Source organism: Urocitellus parryii, chromosome 2 (assembly GCF_045843805.1).
Source record: "Urocitellus parryii isolate mUroPar1 chromosome 2, mUroPar1.hap1, whole genome shotgun sequence".
Lineage (NCBI taxonomy): Eukaryota > Metazoa > Chordata > Mammalia > Rodentia > Sciuridae > Urocitellus > Urocitellus parryii.
In genome coordinates, this window is record NC_135532.1 from 41,407,558 (window position 1) to 41,427,776 (window position 20,219).

At 31.1% G+C, this 20,219-nt stretch overlaps 1 protein-coding gene across 7 annotated transcripts in view; it reads left to right on the forward strand.

The window, feature by feature from the left end:
* Zc3h13 (zinc finger CCCH-type containing 13) overlaps nt 1–20,219 on the forward strand; it is an 80,605-nt gene that overhangs the window by 9,141 nt on the left and 51,245 nt on the right. For all 7 annotated transcript variants that reach the window (XM_077795184.1, XM_077795183.1, XM_077795186.1 and 4 more), the window contains exons 4-5: nt 3,076–3,187; nt 18,441–18,549. In XM_077795184.1, the coding sequence (XP_077651310.1) occupies nt 3,076–3,187; nt 18,441–18,549 (221 nt within the window). The remainder of the gene's footprint in view (nt 1–3,075; nt 3,188–18,440; nt 18,550–20,219) is intronic.

Below are 20,219 nucleotides of genomic sequence, written 5' to 3' on the forward strand. Positions count from 1 at the left end.
AATTGGTCATATTTTCTAATTTGGTTGTAGTCTTGTCAATATTCAAAGATCAAAATAATTTATTAGTTATTTTTTATATTAATAAGATTTTACCTTTAAAATTAGCATATATGCTTAGTATTTACATGTTTTGACAGTAGATCTTTTTGTAATAAATATATAGCTTACTTTTTCCCCTAAATATGTATTAAATTTCTGTTTAAGAGAGAATTCCATATTAAAACTTAAATAGGGGAATGCCCAACCCCTTATCACAATATGTTAATGTAAATGAAACGATGTGTTTACTTGTACATAATAAACATCCTCCCTTTTTAGAACATCATTTTGCAGTTAATAGAGGCTTGGCTAAATTGAATTTGCTTAATGAAGACCTTTTATTTATTTATTTATTTTTCAATTCCCTCATGATTTTGTAATGATGTTTATAGAGGTAGTATACTTACAGATTGTCACAAAAACAACTTAAATTTGATTGATAAATAATTTACCTAGTACTAAAATTAGGTATGCTGATTGTTTGGCTGCAGCAGTAGTATAAAAACCATATATTAGCAATTGTAGATTTTCTTTTAATTGGGTGTTTGTGTGTATAGATTTTGAAGTTTAGTGGAATTTAAAATTCAGACTCTTGACATTAGTTTATTATTCGCTTAAACACTATACATTTTAGCTTCTTTGTTGCTGAATACTCTTTTTATTTGTATTTAGATTGTCATTTGTCACTCCTTAATGGGAAAATTAGTCTTTATTATGTATGTTTAATTACCTACAATTATATACATAAACACATCTAGGGAAACTGTTTTAATAATTTTATGTTTTGTTTATATTAATACCACACTTTTAATACTTACTTTAACTTGTCTGAAATTTATTATTACCTAACTCAAATTTAGTGTTAGCTGACTCAGAATTTTTACATATGAGATAGTTTTGAGGAACATGGAGATATTTATCTAAAAGAGAAAAAGTAATATTATTACTAGATTTAGAATAAAGAATTTGTTGTTATAATTGTGCTACTTTGTATGTATTTTCTATCTGATAACTTCTTCAATATTTGTGTATTTTTATGCTTTTATTTATTTTTTGGTAGGGAAGAAAAATGTAGTTCATAATGTGATTCAAAGATGGGAAGAAGAGCTATGTATTTAAGAAAATGCTATCTCTGGATAAGACATTTAGGTCATTCATTGAGTCTTCATTGTGTATTTAGCATTCATTCTGTTAGATTCTGTATAAAATAGAAATAAGTACATAATACTTTTTTATTAATTATATAAGGGAAACCAGGCCCATAAGCTTTAGATCTATGCCATAATTATAATTTAGGGCATTTAAGTACTGGTTCCAGTTTCAAGTTCAGTTTTAACTGTTAAGAATTTTATATAGTATTAAATGTACATACAAGTATCAGTGACATTCTTTAAAGTGAATCATCTCAAATTATTTAGTAACCATTTCATTTGTATTAATAATTGATAAATTGAGTAAATTAATTAATCATTTATTACCTGAAATAGATATGAATAATGGTATGATTTGCTCATATTTATGCATATATACATACAGGTATTTCTGTAGCATTTTTTTCATGGTCAAAGAGGCACAGTGCATTCCTTAACTTCTATTACCCTCTCCCAAAGTTATTGAAGTCACCTTTTTTTTCCATTTATCCTTTCTCTTCTAGTTAGTAGTAGTGTGAAATAATTTCATAGTCATGTACTGTCAAATTCCCAGTACAAATTATGAAGACTTGCCATTGTTGGATATAAATATGTGTAATTTCTCTTCAATTAAAAGTCCATATAGTATGAAATCACTGTTCTAAAATTTTGCTTTGAATTCTTTATTTTTTATTCTGAAATATTTTATTTTTCTATTTTTTAATTTTTGGGTCTAAGGATTTAACCTAGGGGTATGTTGCTACTGAGTCACATCCCAAGCCCTTTTTATTTTTTATATTGAGATAGGGTCTCACTAAGAGTTGCTCAGGGGCTCACTAAGTTTCTGAGGCTGGTGTCGAACTTGCGATCCTCCTGCCTCAGCCTTTTGATTCGCTGGACAGGTGTGTGGCACTATGCCTAGCTTATTCTGATTTTATATTTTAAAATTTAAAAAAATTCCCAGAGTTATCAAAAAACTTATATATTTACTTTAATTTTTAAACTATATAAAATACTTTTGTATTTTGTTAATATTGTATCCAATCACGTACATATGTAGATGATAATGCTGTTGCCTCGATAACTATAATTTTGTGACTTTATAGCTTAAAACTCTTTTTGCTTCCAAATATGACTAATATATTTATGTTATTAATAATTAAAGAAGTCAAGCTATTAATCACATATTCATTTTTTCTCAGTTCACATATGGTTTCTTATTCATATCACCAGTACCTGCCATCCCATTGAATTTTTTAAAAATATTTTTAGTTGTAGATGGACACAATACCTTTATTTTATTTATGTATTTTTATGTGGTGCTGGGAATCATGTATTTTATGTGGTGCTGCCACATACATGTGAGGCAATAACCACTGAGCCATAACGCCTACCCACCCACCCCATTGAATTTTAACATACACATTTGATTTATATTGTAAGAAAATTTGTGTTGCTCTCAAGTTTATACATATTCATATTTTTTTAAAAAGACAGAGAGAGAGAGAGAGAGGGAGAGAGAATTTTAATATTTATTTATTAGTTCTCGGCGGACACAACATCTTTGTTTGTATGTGGTGCTGAGGATCGAACCGGGCTGCACGCATGCCAGGCGAGCGCGCTACCGCTTGAGCCATATCCCCAGCCCAACATATTCATATTTAAGCTGAAACAACAGCAACAACAAAGAGGCTACATCATTTTACATTTTTGACAGCAGATCATGAGGATTGTGATTTCTTTACCAATTAACTACTAATAACTGTTTTTCAGAAATCGAGGAGCCAAGGACTATTAGAAAAATTATATTGAAATTTATGAGGTTATTTTTAGAAATACATACTCACAAAATGTTACATAAATACAAATTTTTGGTTTTTGTATTGTTTTGTGTTTTGATACAAAGGTCCCCAGAAAGACCCACAGGAGATCTCAGAGAAAGAATGAAGAACAAGCGCCAAGATATGGATGCTGAACCCCAGAAACGAAATACTGAGGAGTCATCCTCACCTGTTAGGGTAGGAATGAGTTTCCCAAAACCCAGTTAAATTTTAGTAGTGATTTATTCTTTTGAATACTGTTTCAAATGTTATGATATATGTTAAATATATGGTAAATAAATAGATATAAATAATTAGGTATTATTATGTTCTATATACTTAATGGAATTTAGAGGGGAAATAGTCTCTGCAAAAACTGTTTGTTTTGTTTGTTTTTTCCTGATTGTTACGATGAAAGGTGTTGACTGGCAGAGCTCAAGCTGAACTTCATAAGGTTTTGTACATTGGTGGGGATTGTATCTAAATAAATTCTTAAGTTTTCAGAATTCTGCTATATTTTGCTTCCAATAAAAATTGAAGTAACTTACAGTGGAACACATAAACTAAAACAATGAAAGCAGAGCAGGAGGTTAACAAAAACTGAACTGGAAAGTTTAGGTGAAGAAACGCATATGGGACCACAAAATTTAGCTGTGAGTTTGTTGTCAGTAAAGCCAAATAAGGATATAATTTACAATGTTGTTCACCTTAAAAAAAAAAAAAAGTTTCTTAGGAATGAGAATATTTCCCAGAGGATATTTCCTATTGTTTTTCAAGAAATTTATCATCCTTAATTCTGTGTTTATGTTTGTAACTGATTTGTAGAGAAATGGTTTTAATAGTCATGTAGCTATTACCATAATCAGTTTTTATTACTCTGAAGAGAAATCTCATATCTTTTAGAGTCACCCTTCTTGTTACTTATTGACCACCAGCCTAAGGCAATCACCCTTTCCTCTTTATATAGATATTCCTATCCTGGACATTTTACATAAATGGAATCAAATATGCAATCTTATGTGACCAGCTTCTTTCACTTAGCATGTTTTCAAGGTTCATGAAAGATTATAGGATACATCAGTATTTTATTCCTTGTTTTTACCAAATAATATTACAATATTATGTTGTATTTATATGCCACATTTGGTTTATTCATTTATCATTTGATGGATATTTAAGTTGTTTCTGCTTTTTTGGCTCTTATGCATAATGCTGCTAAGAACATTTGTGTATTAATTTTTGTGTGAACATATGTTTTCATTTCTTCTGGATTTATACAAAGGAGTGAAATTACTGAGTCATATGGTAACTCCACGTGTAGCCTTTTGAAGAACTGCTAGGCTGTTTTATCAAGAGGCTGCACCAAAGCTGGGTGTAGTGTTGTGTGCCTATACTCCTAGCACTTGGGAGGCTGAGGCAAGAATCCAGGAGTTTAAAAACCAGCCTTGGGAACATAGTGAGACCCACCCCCTAACCTAAAAAAAGAAAGAAAAGAGGCTACACCATTTTATATTTTTAACAGCAGAGTATGAGGATTGCAGTTTCTCCTCATCTTTATCAACAAGTATTATTATCTGACATTTAAAATATAGCCACCCTCATGGATATGAAGTGATAATCTATGTGTTTTTGATTTGCCTTATAGCTAATGTTGCTTGAACATCTTTTCATGTGCGTATTAACAATTTTGTATCTTCAGAGATCCTTTGTTCATTTAAAAAATTGGATTGCCTTTATTAGTGAATTTTAAGTGTTCATTATATTTTAAATATAAGTCCCTTATCATATATATGACTTGGCAAATGTTTTCTGCCATTCTGTGTGTTGTCTTCATATTTTTTAAACATTTTTTAGCTGTTGATGTACCTTTACTTTGTATTCATTTATGTGTTGTGTTGAGGATGGAACCTGGTGCCTCACACAGGGTAGGCAAGGGCTCTGCCATTTTTCTCTAATGTAAATTGAGTTAAAGCTCTGAGCCACAACCCCAGCCCCTTATATTCTTTTTTAAAGTAGTTTTGCTATAGAACTGAACCCCTGGGCTCTGGTGATTCTCATGCCTCAGCCTCCCAAGTAGCTGGAACTGCAGGCACTTGCCATCATACCCAGCTGTCTTCTCATTCTTATATGTCCTTTAAAGCACAAAAGTTTTTAATTTAATGAAATCCAACTTAATCTGTTTTGTTGTTGTTGCTTGTGCTTTTGTTGTAATTAAAAAAAAAACATTTCTAATCTAAGATCACAAAGATTTATATTATGTTTTCTTCAAACAATTTTATAGTTATAGCTTTTAAATTTAAGTCTTGTACATTTTGTGCTAATTTTTAAATATAGGAAGGGTCCATCTTCATTCTTGTACAAGTGGATATTCAGTTATCCCACATTATAATTTTTTTAATGAAAGCTATTGAGTTGTATAAGCAGCAACCTCTTGGATAGTTTCAGATACATAGACGTGTTCTATCATCGTTATTATTATTATTTTGTGGTGCTGGAATTGAACCTAATCCTTATGCATGCAAAGTACACACTCTACTACTAAGCCGCATCCCTAGCCCTGACTCCAAGATATATAGAAGCTTTCTGTGATTATTTTTGATCCATAATTTAAAAAATAAACAAAAAAGCTTTAATATTTTCATATAAAGATTTTCTGGTATCTAAAATAATGCAATTTAAATTATGTAGATTTCTTAACACCTTGTGTGATACAATAGTACAGTTTTAGAAATCTTAAATAATAATGTCCAGAAAGGTATTAAATTCCTTAAGAGGGGAGATCATTTTCAGAACACATATTTTGACATTCTATCCTTAATCCATGAAATCACTATTTGTGGGTTAGGCATTAAGCTTGTGTATTGTATTTTGAAATAATATATAGATTTAAAATAATGGATGAACTTTCTGGACCGTTGGTAAATGTTTAAAAACTACGTAGAGGAAAGCCATGCCTTGTAGTATTTATAAATTTCTTTGGTGTAAATACTCCCATAATGGTCAATTTGAAGTTATCAGAGAGATATCACTGAATGCGTAATTGGGAAAAGAGGCTAAGTATCACACTATTAATGTAATAAATACTGTATTCCCACTATCTATATTAGATATATGCACACACACAATGTAAATAATCTGAAGAGTAAAATATATTACAATATTCAAGAAATGAATTCTGAGTAATTAACTACCTTTGTTTTTAATATAATTTGTTATTTATAATTTAATTTTTAATCATGACTTTTTAATCATGGCTAAAAATTTAAGTCAGCTCTTACAAATTAGTACAAACTGCCTCTAGCATATTACTGGATTGATTAACTTGATTAGCATAAGGGACAGAGACATCTGGAATTTGTACTTTGAGCGTTTATTTTGGGCATTGTTGTTTAAACTCAATATTGTCAGTTTCCTTACCTATAAAATGGTGGTTTTGGCTTTGTCAATGTGTTGTTGTGAAGAAAATGTATGTAAAACAACATGGTTGACTATACAATGTTGACTATTTAATAAATGGCATATATTGATATTAAAGTGGCTTTTAGATTTTTCTCTAATGTAAATTGACTTAAAGCTCTTGATAGAGGATGAATGTGAGCATTGGAGATGTAGGTTGTTAATGTGTATCTAAATATAAATGTATTTTGTAACATAAAGGCATATATTGTTCACCATATCAAATTATTAGAGGGCAAGATAGGTGTTTTGCTAAGACATTTAAAGCTGGATTCATGCTTTTCCTAGATAAGAAATTCCTCAAAGACATCAGATTTCTGTGTGTATCTAAGGGATAGTTAAGAGTTTGAGGAGTAATCAGGTTTTAGGAATTCACAGTCTAAATATACAGAAAACTGTTTATAAACTAGAATACCAGCATTTCAGTTTTTGGACATGCTGTGTATAGCAGATTAACAGGCACTTTCCATTTTCATGGTGCATTTATTTTGCAGCACATGCGACTGTTGATCTTCATGTGATGAATTCCTTTAGGAAGATCAGATTTATTTTAGGTAAAGATAGCAGTGGCATAGATAATATAGGCATAGCTGAGATGGGATGCATGTGATTTTCAGCAAGTTAACTATAATCTCATCCCTTCTGTGTTACTGATTCAAGTCTGATATGTCTAAATTATGAGGTTGATAGATAACCTCTGATTTTGTAAGGAGACAAATTCGTGAATAAATAAATTAAAATTCTGTAGCATATGTTAGTATGCCAGAGAAGTATTAGCAAAATGCACAATGGAGAGAATAAATAATTACTTGAAAACCAGGGAGCACTACTCAGAGGGAACTGACATTTGCCCTGGGTATTAAAGGATAGATAGGTGAATGGAGGTGGCAAGGAAGAGGAAACCCTGATACAATAATGGAGTTTTGAAGGACTAATGTGTTTGAGAAACCCTGAAGCTGTTTGCCTAGGGTTTAGTACTATAGTATATGGATGTAAAATGAGGGAAGAAGAAGTAGTCCGGATTGTGGCTGGTTTTGTGTGTCATGCTAATGGTTTGACAATAGAGAAAAGAAATTTATATGCTAGGAGATCTGTCTTATTCACCAATTTACTTTCATTCAGAGCCTGGAACTAGTAAGGTGACTTGATGAAAAGAGGTTCTGATGTACCCCCAGATTTGAGAACCTCTAGTGGTCTAGGATCTGTGATGTCCATGGTGGCTAGTCTGAATTGAGATGTACCATAATTGCAAAATACACACTGAATTTCAGAGATGTAGTATGAAAAGAAAACAAAATACCTCATTTTTTTATATTGGATTATATGTTGAAATGTCAGTAGTTTGGATCTATTGGATTAAATAAAATATATTATTAACATTTGGCTGTTGTTGAGATGCTGGTGACTGAACCCAGAACCTCCTAGATTCTAGGCAAGCACTCTACTACTGGACTACATCTCCAACCCTTTATAAATTTTATTTTGAGACAGGATCTCTTAAGTTCCCAGAATGGCTTTGAACTTTCAATTCTTCTGCCTCAGCCTCCTGAGTAGCTGGGTTTATAGGTATGTTCCACAATGCCTGGCTTTATTATCAATATTTTAATTTTACCTGTTCTATTTTTCTTTTTAACGTGGTAATGAAAAATGTAAAGTCACCTGTGCATTTATATTACATATTTGTATTGGAAAGGGCTACTCTAGTTGATACGAACAGAACTTAACATAATGGACCTAACCTTGAGTCAGGAGGCCTATTTAAAGTACAGTCTGTAGGGAATTGATAATTTTAATGAATCTAGTGAACTTTTGAAATATAGTTATTGAATTGTGCTGTTTTCTATAACAGTCTTGTGATTTTGTGAAATTTAAGTATAATAGAGAAATTAGCATCGAAACCAAAATTAGACCCCTGACTATAAAGTTGAGAAGAATATTCAAGCATTTGATAAATAGATAAAATAGATGTTTATTTCAAAAGGAAGTTTTAGAAGATAAAGATGATAAGGCATAAATGGGCTGTGGGGGTCCTTATCTCTTAGGAGAAGCTTTGTTGACTGCATTCAGGAAGAATTAAATGATTCATCTTCATGAAGAATAGCTAGTTTATTATCCCTTTGCTTACCTAAAATCTTACCCGTGAGCATATGGGCAAAGGCAGTGATCTGTTTATTTTCATATATTAATTTTTTTTTTCATTTTTATTGTAAAATATACATAATACTTTTCATTTTAGCTATTTTTGATGTGCAGTTCAGTGACATTAATTATATTTACATTTAGCATAATTGTCATCAAAATTAACAAAACTTCTTTATGATCTTTATTTTTACAGTCTTGAATTTTTTTGTAATCTCCCTTATGTTACGGCTGATATTAATTTTTAATGTTAATTATTTTGAAAGATATTTTAAAAGATATATTTCTTTTTTTTTAAAGAGAGGAGAGAGAGAGAGAATTTTTTTTAATATTTATTTTTCAGTTTTTGGTGGACACAACATCTTTATTTTTATGTGGTGCTGAGGATCAAACCCAGCGCCCCGTGCATGCCAGGCGAGCGTGTTACCGCTTGAGCTACATCCCCAGCCCTATATTTCTTAATCTATGGTTTTAATGATTTTTTTCTGGTCCCTATAATCATTTTCAGAGATTTTTCTTTTGCAACTTCAAAATAATGTTCCCTTTTCCTGTATGCTGTTTTTGTCAGTTGCTTTGATTTCCTACCCCAACCTGATTACTTATCTTAAGCAGAGGATCTATTTAGGCTTGATATTTATCCTGGATCAATTTAATATGATTGTTTTTCAGATTATTTTTTTCTGATCTCAGTTTGTAGGTGGATCTCAAGGTGAATCTGATTACCATCTTCCAGGCTATTCCAGGTGTCTTTTAGGAAACCATCTTACTTTGACTTTGCATGTTTACTTCAGCAGCACATATACTAAAATTGACTTTGCACTCTGTGGTAGAGCTTTTCTTACCCTTAATTGCCAGCTTCTTTCCTGTTCTGAATCAAAAATTAATTTCTACATAGAAGCTTATTGTCTCTGGGAACTGTCTTCCAGGATATATTCATAATTATTAGTTTTGCTTTACAAACTCCTATCCAGCTCTCTTCCTTCTCCCATCCCCTAGTCTATTACTTTGCTCTTTTTGCACATAGTGATACTTTTAACTAGATTTGAAAAAAATGGCCCTGACTAGGGAAGGGGACAGTAGTATAACCACTGTACTTATTAGGACTTGTATAGTGTTAGATTTTTTAGGTTAGAAGGCCATAACACTGTTATTAACTATATCCTGAATGTCTTTACCTTGCTTTTTAATCAGTACAATAAATGTACCTGCCATTGGATGTGTCACAAGTTAGGGTGAGAATCAAGTGAGAAATCACATGAAAATTCTTTGGAAAGAATAAAGCATAGTATCAATGCAAAAAAGGGATAATAGTCACCAAATCAGCAATTAGAAAGCTGATTGTTATAGGGATAAATAGAGCGAATGTTTATCTCAAAAGAAAGGTTTAGAAGATAAAGATAGGAGCATAAGTAGCATTACAAAAATTTGGTAATGAATGTATGGTATAGGATAGTTATTTTTTTATTGTAGATACAAATTTTTATTTCTTAAGGGGAAAATACATGCTATTCCTTGTCATTAAACAACATTTATTATGTTCCCAAATTTCATCAGGAATTTTAAAAAGTACAGTATGGACATCTTGTCTTTTTCTTACTGTATGGGCCTTAGCTAAAGTTCTGAAAGCATGTGAGTTGGAATCATTTGAAGGTTTGCTTGTTCACTCATAAGTCTGGTAGTTGATGCTAGCTTTCAGCTGGAGACTTTGGTTCGTTTTCATGTCGTCCCCTTCATGTGGATAGCTTGGGCTTCCTCAAAGTCTAATGGATGGATTCCAAGGGTAAACCAAAAGGCAGGGGACAGACAGATACATGTAGGTACATACACAACCACAGACCACATAACAAGAAATGGCAAGTCTGTACGTGTACCCTGTTCCTCTGATTGAAGAATGGTATTAGAAACCAAAATCTGGGAGCTAGATGTGTTTATTGCTACTGGGGCTATTATTTCTTTCAGGCCCTCTCAGCTGAAAGAGCAAAGAAATTTGTAGGTATTCTAACTTGTATATATAAATAAATCTAGTAACCATCTGTATGTATATTAAGCTAACTCATCAGTTCTTTACAATGCCTCTTCAACATTAATCCATTACTACTATTATATTTTTTAAGCCCAAATGCCTGCTTAGCTCTGAGAGATCTTTGTGTTGGATCCTGAGCTTTTTAAAAATTTTTATTGAGGTATAATTTGTAAAAAATAAAATGTTTTCATTTTAAGTATGCAGTTTGGTTCTTGACAGATGTACACTGTTTCCTAACCACAACCACACTCAAGATACAGAACATTTCTATCATCCCAGACTGTATCTTTTATGCCCTTTTGTAGTAGTTCCCTCTCAAACTTGTTCCTGACACCCTCTGACATGTCACTGCATTGGGCTTATATATATTTCATGTCTTGATTCTTTCAGAATAATACTTTTGAAATTCAGCCACATTGTTGGTTGTATCAGTTCCTCTTATTGCTGATTAGGATGCTATTATATGAATATCAAGATTGGTTTATCCATTCACCAGTTATTTGGATTATTATTTGTTTTCAGCTATTATAAATAAAACTGCTATGAACATATAAGTAGGTTTTTGTGGGAACATACGTTTTCTTTGTATAAGTACTTAGAAGTAGAATGGTATATCATATGATATGTAAAAATTTGTCTTTTTAAGAAATTTCTTAAATAATTTTTCAGAGTAGTTGTTTCATTTTACATTTTCATCCACAGTAAATGAGTTTTTTTTTTTTTTTAATTCTTACCAATACTTGGCATTTTTGGTCTTTTTCATTTTAGCTATTTGAGTTACATGTGTTTTAATTTGTACTTCTTGATGAGTTTTTTTTTTTTTTAATTCTTACCAATACTTGGCATTTTTGGTCTTTTTCATTTTAGCTATTTGAGTTACATGTGTTTTAATTTGTACTTCTTAATGATTAGTCATGTTGATCATCTTTTATCATGTTCACTGGCTATTTGTATATCTTATGTATGTCTTTTATTGATCATTTGTTTATCTATTTACATCTTTTCCTCATAAATTAATGTCTTCATCTAATGAATTTATAATTCTTATATTCTTAATAGCAGTTCTTAGTGAGATCTTTGTATTGCAAACATTTGCCCAGTGTGTGGCTTGCCTTTTCATTATCTTTTTATTATCATTTTTGTTTCTTTCAAATGTCTTTCCACCTTGATGAAGTTCAGTGATACTCTTTGGTTTTAGTTAGCTTTTTTAGTTGCTACAACCAAAAGATCTGACAAGAGCAATTAAAGGAGGAAAATATTATCATGGTGCTCATGGTTTCAGTTTTCCTAATCCATAAAAGGCTGGCTTCATTTTCTGGGTCTTGAGATTATGCAGAACATCATGGTCAAAGAAAGTGGCTCATGATATGACAGTCAGGAAGCAGAGAGCTCTGCCCAATAAGGGCAATATATGAACCCCAAAAGCATGCTCTCAGGGACCCACCTCCTCCAGGCACAGCTACCTGCTACAGTTACCACTCAGGTAATCTTTTCAGGGGATTAATTCACTGATTGAGTAAAGGCTTTCATAATCCAATAATTTAATTTTACCTCTGAACCTTCTTGCATTGTCTCACATGAGCTTTTGGGGGATACCTTAGATTTAAACCATAACACCTTTGTTGTTTTAACACCAGCTGAGTAGTCTTTGATAGTTCTGTTGTTTCTATTATCATGTGTCCAGGCATACTCTCTATATGAAATCAGCCATTTTCCCCTTGAAGTTCTTGTTCCTTTTACTGAGAGACATTTCAAGATCACTATGTACTGGGAAGCTTATTGCTATTACATTAGTCATTGTTTTTATTGCTTTTCATTAAGCATACTTAGAAAATATATATGTATCATCTCTTCAAAAAAAAAAAACAAAAAACAGAATCATGCTCAAATAATTCAGACTTAGGATTCCAGGGCTTCTATTTAATTTCTTTGATTTTACAGTTATCTGTAGATTTTTCTCTTAATGCTGAAAATTTTGGTCCCTTTTGACATTGATTTTATTTATTTTTTTTATAATTTTTTTTGTTGTAGATGGATACCTTTATTTTATTTTTATATTTATTTTTATGTGGTGCTGAGGATCGAACCCAATGCCTCACATGCATGAGGCAAACACTCTGCCACTGAGCCACAATCCCAGCCCCGATTTTATTTATTTTAATATTATATTTAATAGTTCCAGAATAGCAATTAAGAATTTTATTACTAGTATGATTCTGAAAACAGTCACTTGAAATAGTTCTTGTACATGTTATTAAACCACCAAATTGATATATAGGTGGGTTAATTTATTTGAGTGAATTCAAATTTAGATCTACAAAACAGTCTACATTTAAAAAAAAAAAAAGTCTAACTTCCATCCTTTGATCACTCTTCCCTGTAGGTAACCACTTTCATTAGCTTTTTATTATCTTGCTACTTATATATGAGTGTGTGTATGCATGTATGATATATATTTATAAACATACCTATATTTGTGTATTTGAGCACAGTTGTCATCTTCTTGTACTTAAATAAAAGATAGCATGTTTTATACATTTTTCTTCACTTGCAATTTTTTTTACTTAATGCTATATCTTGGTGATCTTTCCATAGCAATATGTAGGGCTATTTCTCAATCATTTTTGCTGTTTACATTACACATTATTTAACTTTTTCTATTTGAAAAATATAGGTTATTTTAGTCTTACTACTATGTAGAGCTACAGTGGATGACTGTGCACTTGTCATTTTGTATTTTATTTGTGTCTTTGGGAAAGATACATTTCTAGAAATGGGATTGCTATGTCAAAGGATTAATGTCTGTATAGATAAATAATGACAAATTTCTTATCAGAGTCATTTGCACTATTACCAGTAGTACATGACAGTACCTATTTATTTCTCCTTGGGCTTCTTAGTGTGTATTGTCAGACTTGTATTTTGCCAGTTTGATAGGAGAAACATGGCCTATCAGTATAGTTTTAATTTTCTCTTACTTTGTTCTCTTCATGTTATTTAAGTATAATTTTTGTGAACTCTGTCTCTATCTCCTGTCCATTCCCTGTCCCCCTCCCTGCCCCTTTTTTTGGTGGTGGGTTGCTTGTCTCTATTTCTAAATCCATTTTAGGGATACAGATTGGATATCCATTATCCCAGTTTGGGACCAGAAATGTTTGGAATTTTGGATTTTTATGGATTTGGGGATATTTGCTTATATATAATAAGACATTTTGGGGATGGGACCCACATCTGAACATGAAATCATATAAAGATATATACATGTTTATGAAGCCTGAAGGTAATTTTACACAATATTTTCTGCTCGCCTGTTTGTATTCATGTCACGTGAGGTCAGAATTTTTCATGCATGGTATCTTGTTAGTGCTCAAAAAGTTTCAGATTTTGGAGCTTTTCAAATTTTAGATTTTTGGATTCGGGATACCCAATCTGTAATATAATAAAATAATAATTTGTTATCAAATACGGTAATTTCATTTGTCTTTTTTTTAAAAAAATGGACTGTGTTTTTGGAACACTTTTAGGTTCATAGCAAAATTGAAGAAAGTATGGAGATATCTCATACCTTCTCTTTCTGCACATATGCAGCTCCCTAAGCCCCATCAGTATCTCACCCATAGTTTTGAATTTGTTACAGTCAATGAAATTATTGACAAATCATTTTCATTTTAAAAACATAATATACGTTTGGCTTTATTGTCTTATCCATTTGCGTGCTGAAGGACATGTTGTTTGCTCCTAAGTTTTGGCAATTAGAAACAAGTCTGTAATAGACATCTGCATGCAGGTTTCTTTGTGGACCTACATTCCTAACTTCTTTGGGTAAATACCAAGTAATGTTATTGATGGATTCTACAAAAGATGTGTGTTTAGTTTTCTAGAAACTGCCAAACTGCTGGTATGGTGGCACATGTCCAGCAACTCAGGAGGCTGAGGCAGAAGGATTGCAAATCAAAGCCAAACAGGGCACTTTAGTGAGACCTTATCTCAAAAAATAGAAAGTACTTGGGATATAGCTCAGTTGTAGAGTACCCCTGGATTCAATTCCCAGTTTGCTGTGTGGGGGTACACCTGCTAAAGTATTTTTCAAGTTGACTGTATTGTTTTGCATTCACACTAGAAATGAATGAGTTCCTGTTGCTTCACAACTCATCAGCACTTGATGTTATCAGTATATTGAATTTTGACTACATTTAGATACCACTATACTATGGGTAGTGATTTCTATTATTGTTTTATTTTTAGTTTCTTCAATGACATACCATGTTGAACATCTTTTCATATGCTGATTTGTCAGCTGATAAAAGCATGTGTTCAGGTCTTCGATGGAGTTTTCATTCGGGTTGGTTTCTTGTTGAATTTTAAGAATTCTTTATATTTTGGATCAGCTGTCCCTTGTGAATATTTTCTATTGGTCTTTGACTATTTTATTCTCTTGACAATATTTTTCACAAAGCAGAAATTATAAATATTAATGAAGTCCAGCTTTCAATTATTTATTTCATGGATGGTGCCTTTGATATTACACTTAAAATATTATTGCCATACCCAAGATCATTTAGATATTTTCTTCTTATCTCTAGGAGTTTTAGTTGTGCATTTTACATTCAGGTCTGAGATCTGTTTTTAGTTAATTATTGTGAAGGATGTAAGGTGTGTGTCTAGATTCACTTTTTTTTTTTTTTCATGTAGGTGTCCAGTTATTCTAGCAGCATTTGTTCAAAGACTGTTCTTTCTCTACACATTTGTCTTTGTTCTTTTTTCAAAGATTAGTTGATTATTTCTCTATAGGTCTATTTCTGGACACTTTAAAAAATATTTGTACATTATGTCAATTGATATCACACTATATTGATTACTCTAGCTTTGTATTAAGTCTTGAAGTCCAGTAGTGTCAATGTACTATCTTTGATCTTTAGTTTTATAGGCTATTCAGAGTCTCCATAAAAACTTTAGAATCAGTTTGTCATATATCTACAAAGTAACTTGCTTGGATTTTGATGTGGGTTGTGTATAATCTATATATCAATTTTGGAAGACTGACATAGATAATATGGAATCTTTAATTTGGTGTATCATGTTTTATTGAAACATTGGCAGATTAATATAGAGAAGATGGCAGAAAAAATAGGAGTGTGAAAATCATAAAATGTGTATGTGTAAAAAAAAAATTGTTTTTCTTTGGCCTTTGGTCTAGTATAAGATGTTGAAGAGTTTCTGTAGCAGTTTTCAAATATTTAAAGGGCTAGCATGTGGAAGAAGTGTTGATTTTGTTTTGCATGATTCCAGAGATCAGAACTAGTCCTAAAGAAAAATTTCCTTCATGAGATGGGAGGTTGGATTATGTGATTCACAAAGGCTCCTAACATTTTATTATTTAGTTCCTAGTTCACTTATTATAGTATTGGTTCTCAATGCTTAGCCTCGAGACTTCCATTTATTTCACATTCTTACTGTCTTAAAATAAAAGTCATAATGAACATAATCTGCTCACCCATATAATGTTCAAGAAAAATGTGTATAATAGTATTAAAATAGAAGTGAAATAAAAGTTATTTAAAAACCCATAATTATTTATTACATTTCTGAAATCCAAGAAACATAGACTAATGTTTTTCCTAAGTTAGGTAGACTTACTTGGTAGCAAAACTTAATTGAAACAACCTAATTATAGTCTTTATACAATTGGTGAATTCCTGTTTTTTTAAAAAATATTAGTATGTTTGATCACAGGCTGCTGCAGCATACCCTACTGTCAGTGTTAATGTGCTTGGAAATTCAGAATAAATTCTGAAATATCTGGTGCTAAATGTTGTAGTTCTTTAACAAGTATTTAAGCTTGTGTATGTTCCAAGATGACTAATTACAGAAAATAAAGTTGTCAGAAGATTATGCTTCAATTAATATGTTTGAATTTAAGAGGTGATAACAAACTATTCTATTGAAGAAACACAGGAATGTTAAAGTAAACCATGGTATATGTGACTAGTAATACCAGATTCTGTTTCTTTGACTATAAAACAAAGGGTGAAATAACTTATTTGATAAAGGAATAACATGCCTAAACAAGTTAAATGTTGTCAAAGTAGAGAAAATGAGGAAATATGATTTTCTTTTAAATGAGTAGGCTTTTCTAATAAGTGTTATCAAAGTAATTTCCTATATTATGATTTGAAGTGGTATAGTGACAAATTTTTAGGAAATTATCTTTTAACTTGAAATTCCATCACATATTGAAGCTACAAGTAGTCTGTAGTGTTTAATAATAGATGTTACTAAGACATGGACAACTCAAAAATTACATAATGTCAATATAAGATACTTATGAAATATTTACATAAATAATGAAATTTATTATTCATTTCATTGCTGTTTCTAAATATGCTAAAAATAAGTGTTACAATGTAAAACATTTTGTCTGTTTTATGATAGAGTACTTCTGCTCTGAATCCTTTTTCAACTAAATTTGTAGTTGGGTAATTACACTTTAGACAGAAAGCACAAAGTATTTTATTTATCAATTTAGAAATAATGTCTTCTAACATGTTTTTGGGATAGGTATTTACTAATATATATTTACAGTGGGTTTAATGAACAGTATTCAAATGTTGCATGGAATATAGGACAGTTCTTCATTGACGTTCCACAGATTATGATTTAAAATTAGATTGTGTTCCTTTATTTCCTTTTGTTTTCTGTACAAATAATTGCCCATTTTCTTTTCTTGACCCTTTACAATTTTCCCATGGCAGTTTTGTCATATAGTCTCTTAATAATTTGTATCAAAAAGACACAAGACTAAAAAAAATAATAATAATTTGTATCAGCCTATATTAGTCTTACCAACTATATATGTTATTTTGCAGCTAATTCTTACAGCATAACTTTATACCTAAATATGTAAAATTGAGAGGCAGTTATGTAAGAAATCTTTAAAAAACTAAGCTCCAAAAAGAAATTGATTGTGTTTTGGGCAGCCAAATTATATCTCTGGTAATGCTTAGAAATTAGTTTGAACACATAGTGTTATTTACTTTCATTATCTTGTGTATTATAGATTGTTAATAAAAGTGAGAATTTCACTGTGGTGGAATGATAAGAGATACATGACACTGGTTATTTTCTTGCCACCTAGTAAAATGTGGTTTGGAATCTTATATAATAGGATCTTGAATTTTATAAGTTCAATTACTGTTGGCCTGTTTTGTGTAGGCTACTGTTACACCTAGTGTTCCAAATGTAAAACCTGTCTTTTAACTATCATAGTAAGGAGTAATTTATTAACTGTTTTAACTAACATTTGGTTTCATCAAAATAAATAAAATCTCTTTTTGGAAAGCCTTTATAGAATCATTAAATGAGTTTGATTTATCCTTAGGTATGCAGGAAAGTGGATACTATTTTAGTGTATAAATCCTAGATTGATGATTTTTGAACATCTACTATAAATAGCTGAGTTTTTTTTATTTTTAAATGTGGTCACTTACAAACCTTTTCCATTGTATTTTATCCATTTTAAACTGTCATTTCCCAAATGATTTCCCATAGAAACTTAGCAGTTTTAATAAACTTAGTTTTTTAAATAAAGTTTTAGATTTATATTGTGTTTTCTAAATCTTAGCTGCTTATATTTACTAAATTGCTATTCTTTTATAGTCTTAACATTTTGGTGCTGTACTAGAACTTAATTGTTCCTCTGTTCTTATAATAAATGATTATTTACAAAACTAATTCTTTAATGAAACAAGGATGACTGAAATTAAAATACTGTGTATTACAATTACCTTAAATATTGTTCAAAAATACACTAATCTGTGGGTATGTACTTTTTAGAAAGAATCTTCAAGAGGGAGGCATAGGGAAAAAGAAGACATAAAAATCACCAAGGAGAGAACTCCAGAAAGTGAAGAAGAAAATGTAGAATGGGAAACTACTAGAGATGGTGAGTTTCAGAATCTTTGCTTACCTGATAAATTCTTGATTATTTACTTTTTATACGTTTTATAGGCTTTAAAACATTTTTCAAGGCTGGACAAGATGGTGCACGCCTGTAATCCCAACTAATCAGGGGGCTGAGGCAGGAGGATCGTAAATTCTGAGCCAGCCTGGGAAACTTGGTGAGACCTTATCTCAAAAAATAAATAAAATGTAGCTTGGTGGTAGAGCATTTCTGGGTTCAATCCCTAATTTAGCCAAACAACAAAAACAAAAACCAATCACTTGTTAACTGTGATCTCTCCATTGTTTCAGAATTATCATATTGATATGTTTCTAACTATCAGAGTTATAAGATAGATACTGCATAGGGTAGCGGTTCAAAAGCAGAAAAAAGTTTGCAATACATATTTAAACTTCATCGTCCTAGTTTTCTCTTTAAAATTTTATTGTGCAGTTTCATAGTCCTTTAATTTATTACATTTGTAAATTTTTAAATTCCTCAATACTAAAGTTAAAAAATTAAATTTATGTTGTTTTACATAAAATATTTTAAAATGACATTTTTAAATCTTAAATACTTGGGGAAATTATTTCCAAGAAATTTGACTTTCTTTTTTTCAGAAGAAATTAGTCACATGATAATTGAATCCTGGAGTTTATTCATGAAAATTAGCAGAATCATTTTTGAGTCATGTCTTAACAAATAAGTATTTTCCATACCATGAATGTTCTCTTTTCTCTACTTCTTTTATGTTCCAGAAGGTGAGCACTCTAACCTCATGCTCCCAGTTCTAGAGAGGGAACTCGACACTTGTTGAATGCATTGGATATGCTGGACATTTTAATATGATTTCTATTTTCATTCAGTAGCTATGTTATTCTACTTTCAGATGACAAAATTAAAGAGCTTAAGAATTTTAACAGCTTTTTCAGTAGTAAGCTGAAAACTTACACCATATGGACTGTTGCTTGTTTATATTTTTGAAAATAAACTTTTAAAATTGGAACATAGCCTTATCAATTTGGCTGCATATTACTTTGGGGGGACAGTGGCTGATTTGAGTGAGTCCTTGTGACAGAGATCCAAGAGCTTGCATGTCTAAGATATTTATTACTGTATTGCAGAATGACCTCTGAAATAGACCAAGACTTGAAAAGTATCCTATATGTCTCTCCACTAGTTGGAATATCAGTACTTAATAAGGAACAGTACAGTTTGCTCAAAAGTTATTTCTAAGAAAGAATAAGAAACTTTTATGATTAGTTCATTGGCTTTATAATCTAATTTAATACTATGTCTATAAAATTACAATAATTAGTTGATACTATTTATCTTCCTCTTATTCCGTGTTAAGAGACCTTCCTCCTGTTGTATAAAGTTAATATATTCCCTTGTATTCTAAATCTGATTTCTTCTTACCTCAGCAATTATGTTTATTTGTTATACATTCATGGCCATATCTCTAACATTCCTTTTCTTACATTACTATTAGCTACTACCCTGCTTATTTCCACTTAATAGCTAAATTCTTCAAAGAGAATGGACTGTTGAATGTACCTTATATCTGCCTTTTCACCTGATACTTAGTATACAGTTTTCTGCCCCACCTCTCCACTAAAACTCTTCTTCAAGGTTACTAATAACCTCTTTGCTAAATGGAGACATACTTGTCT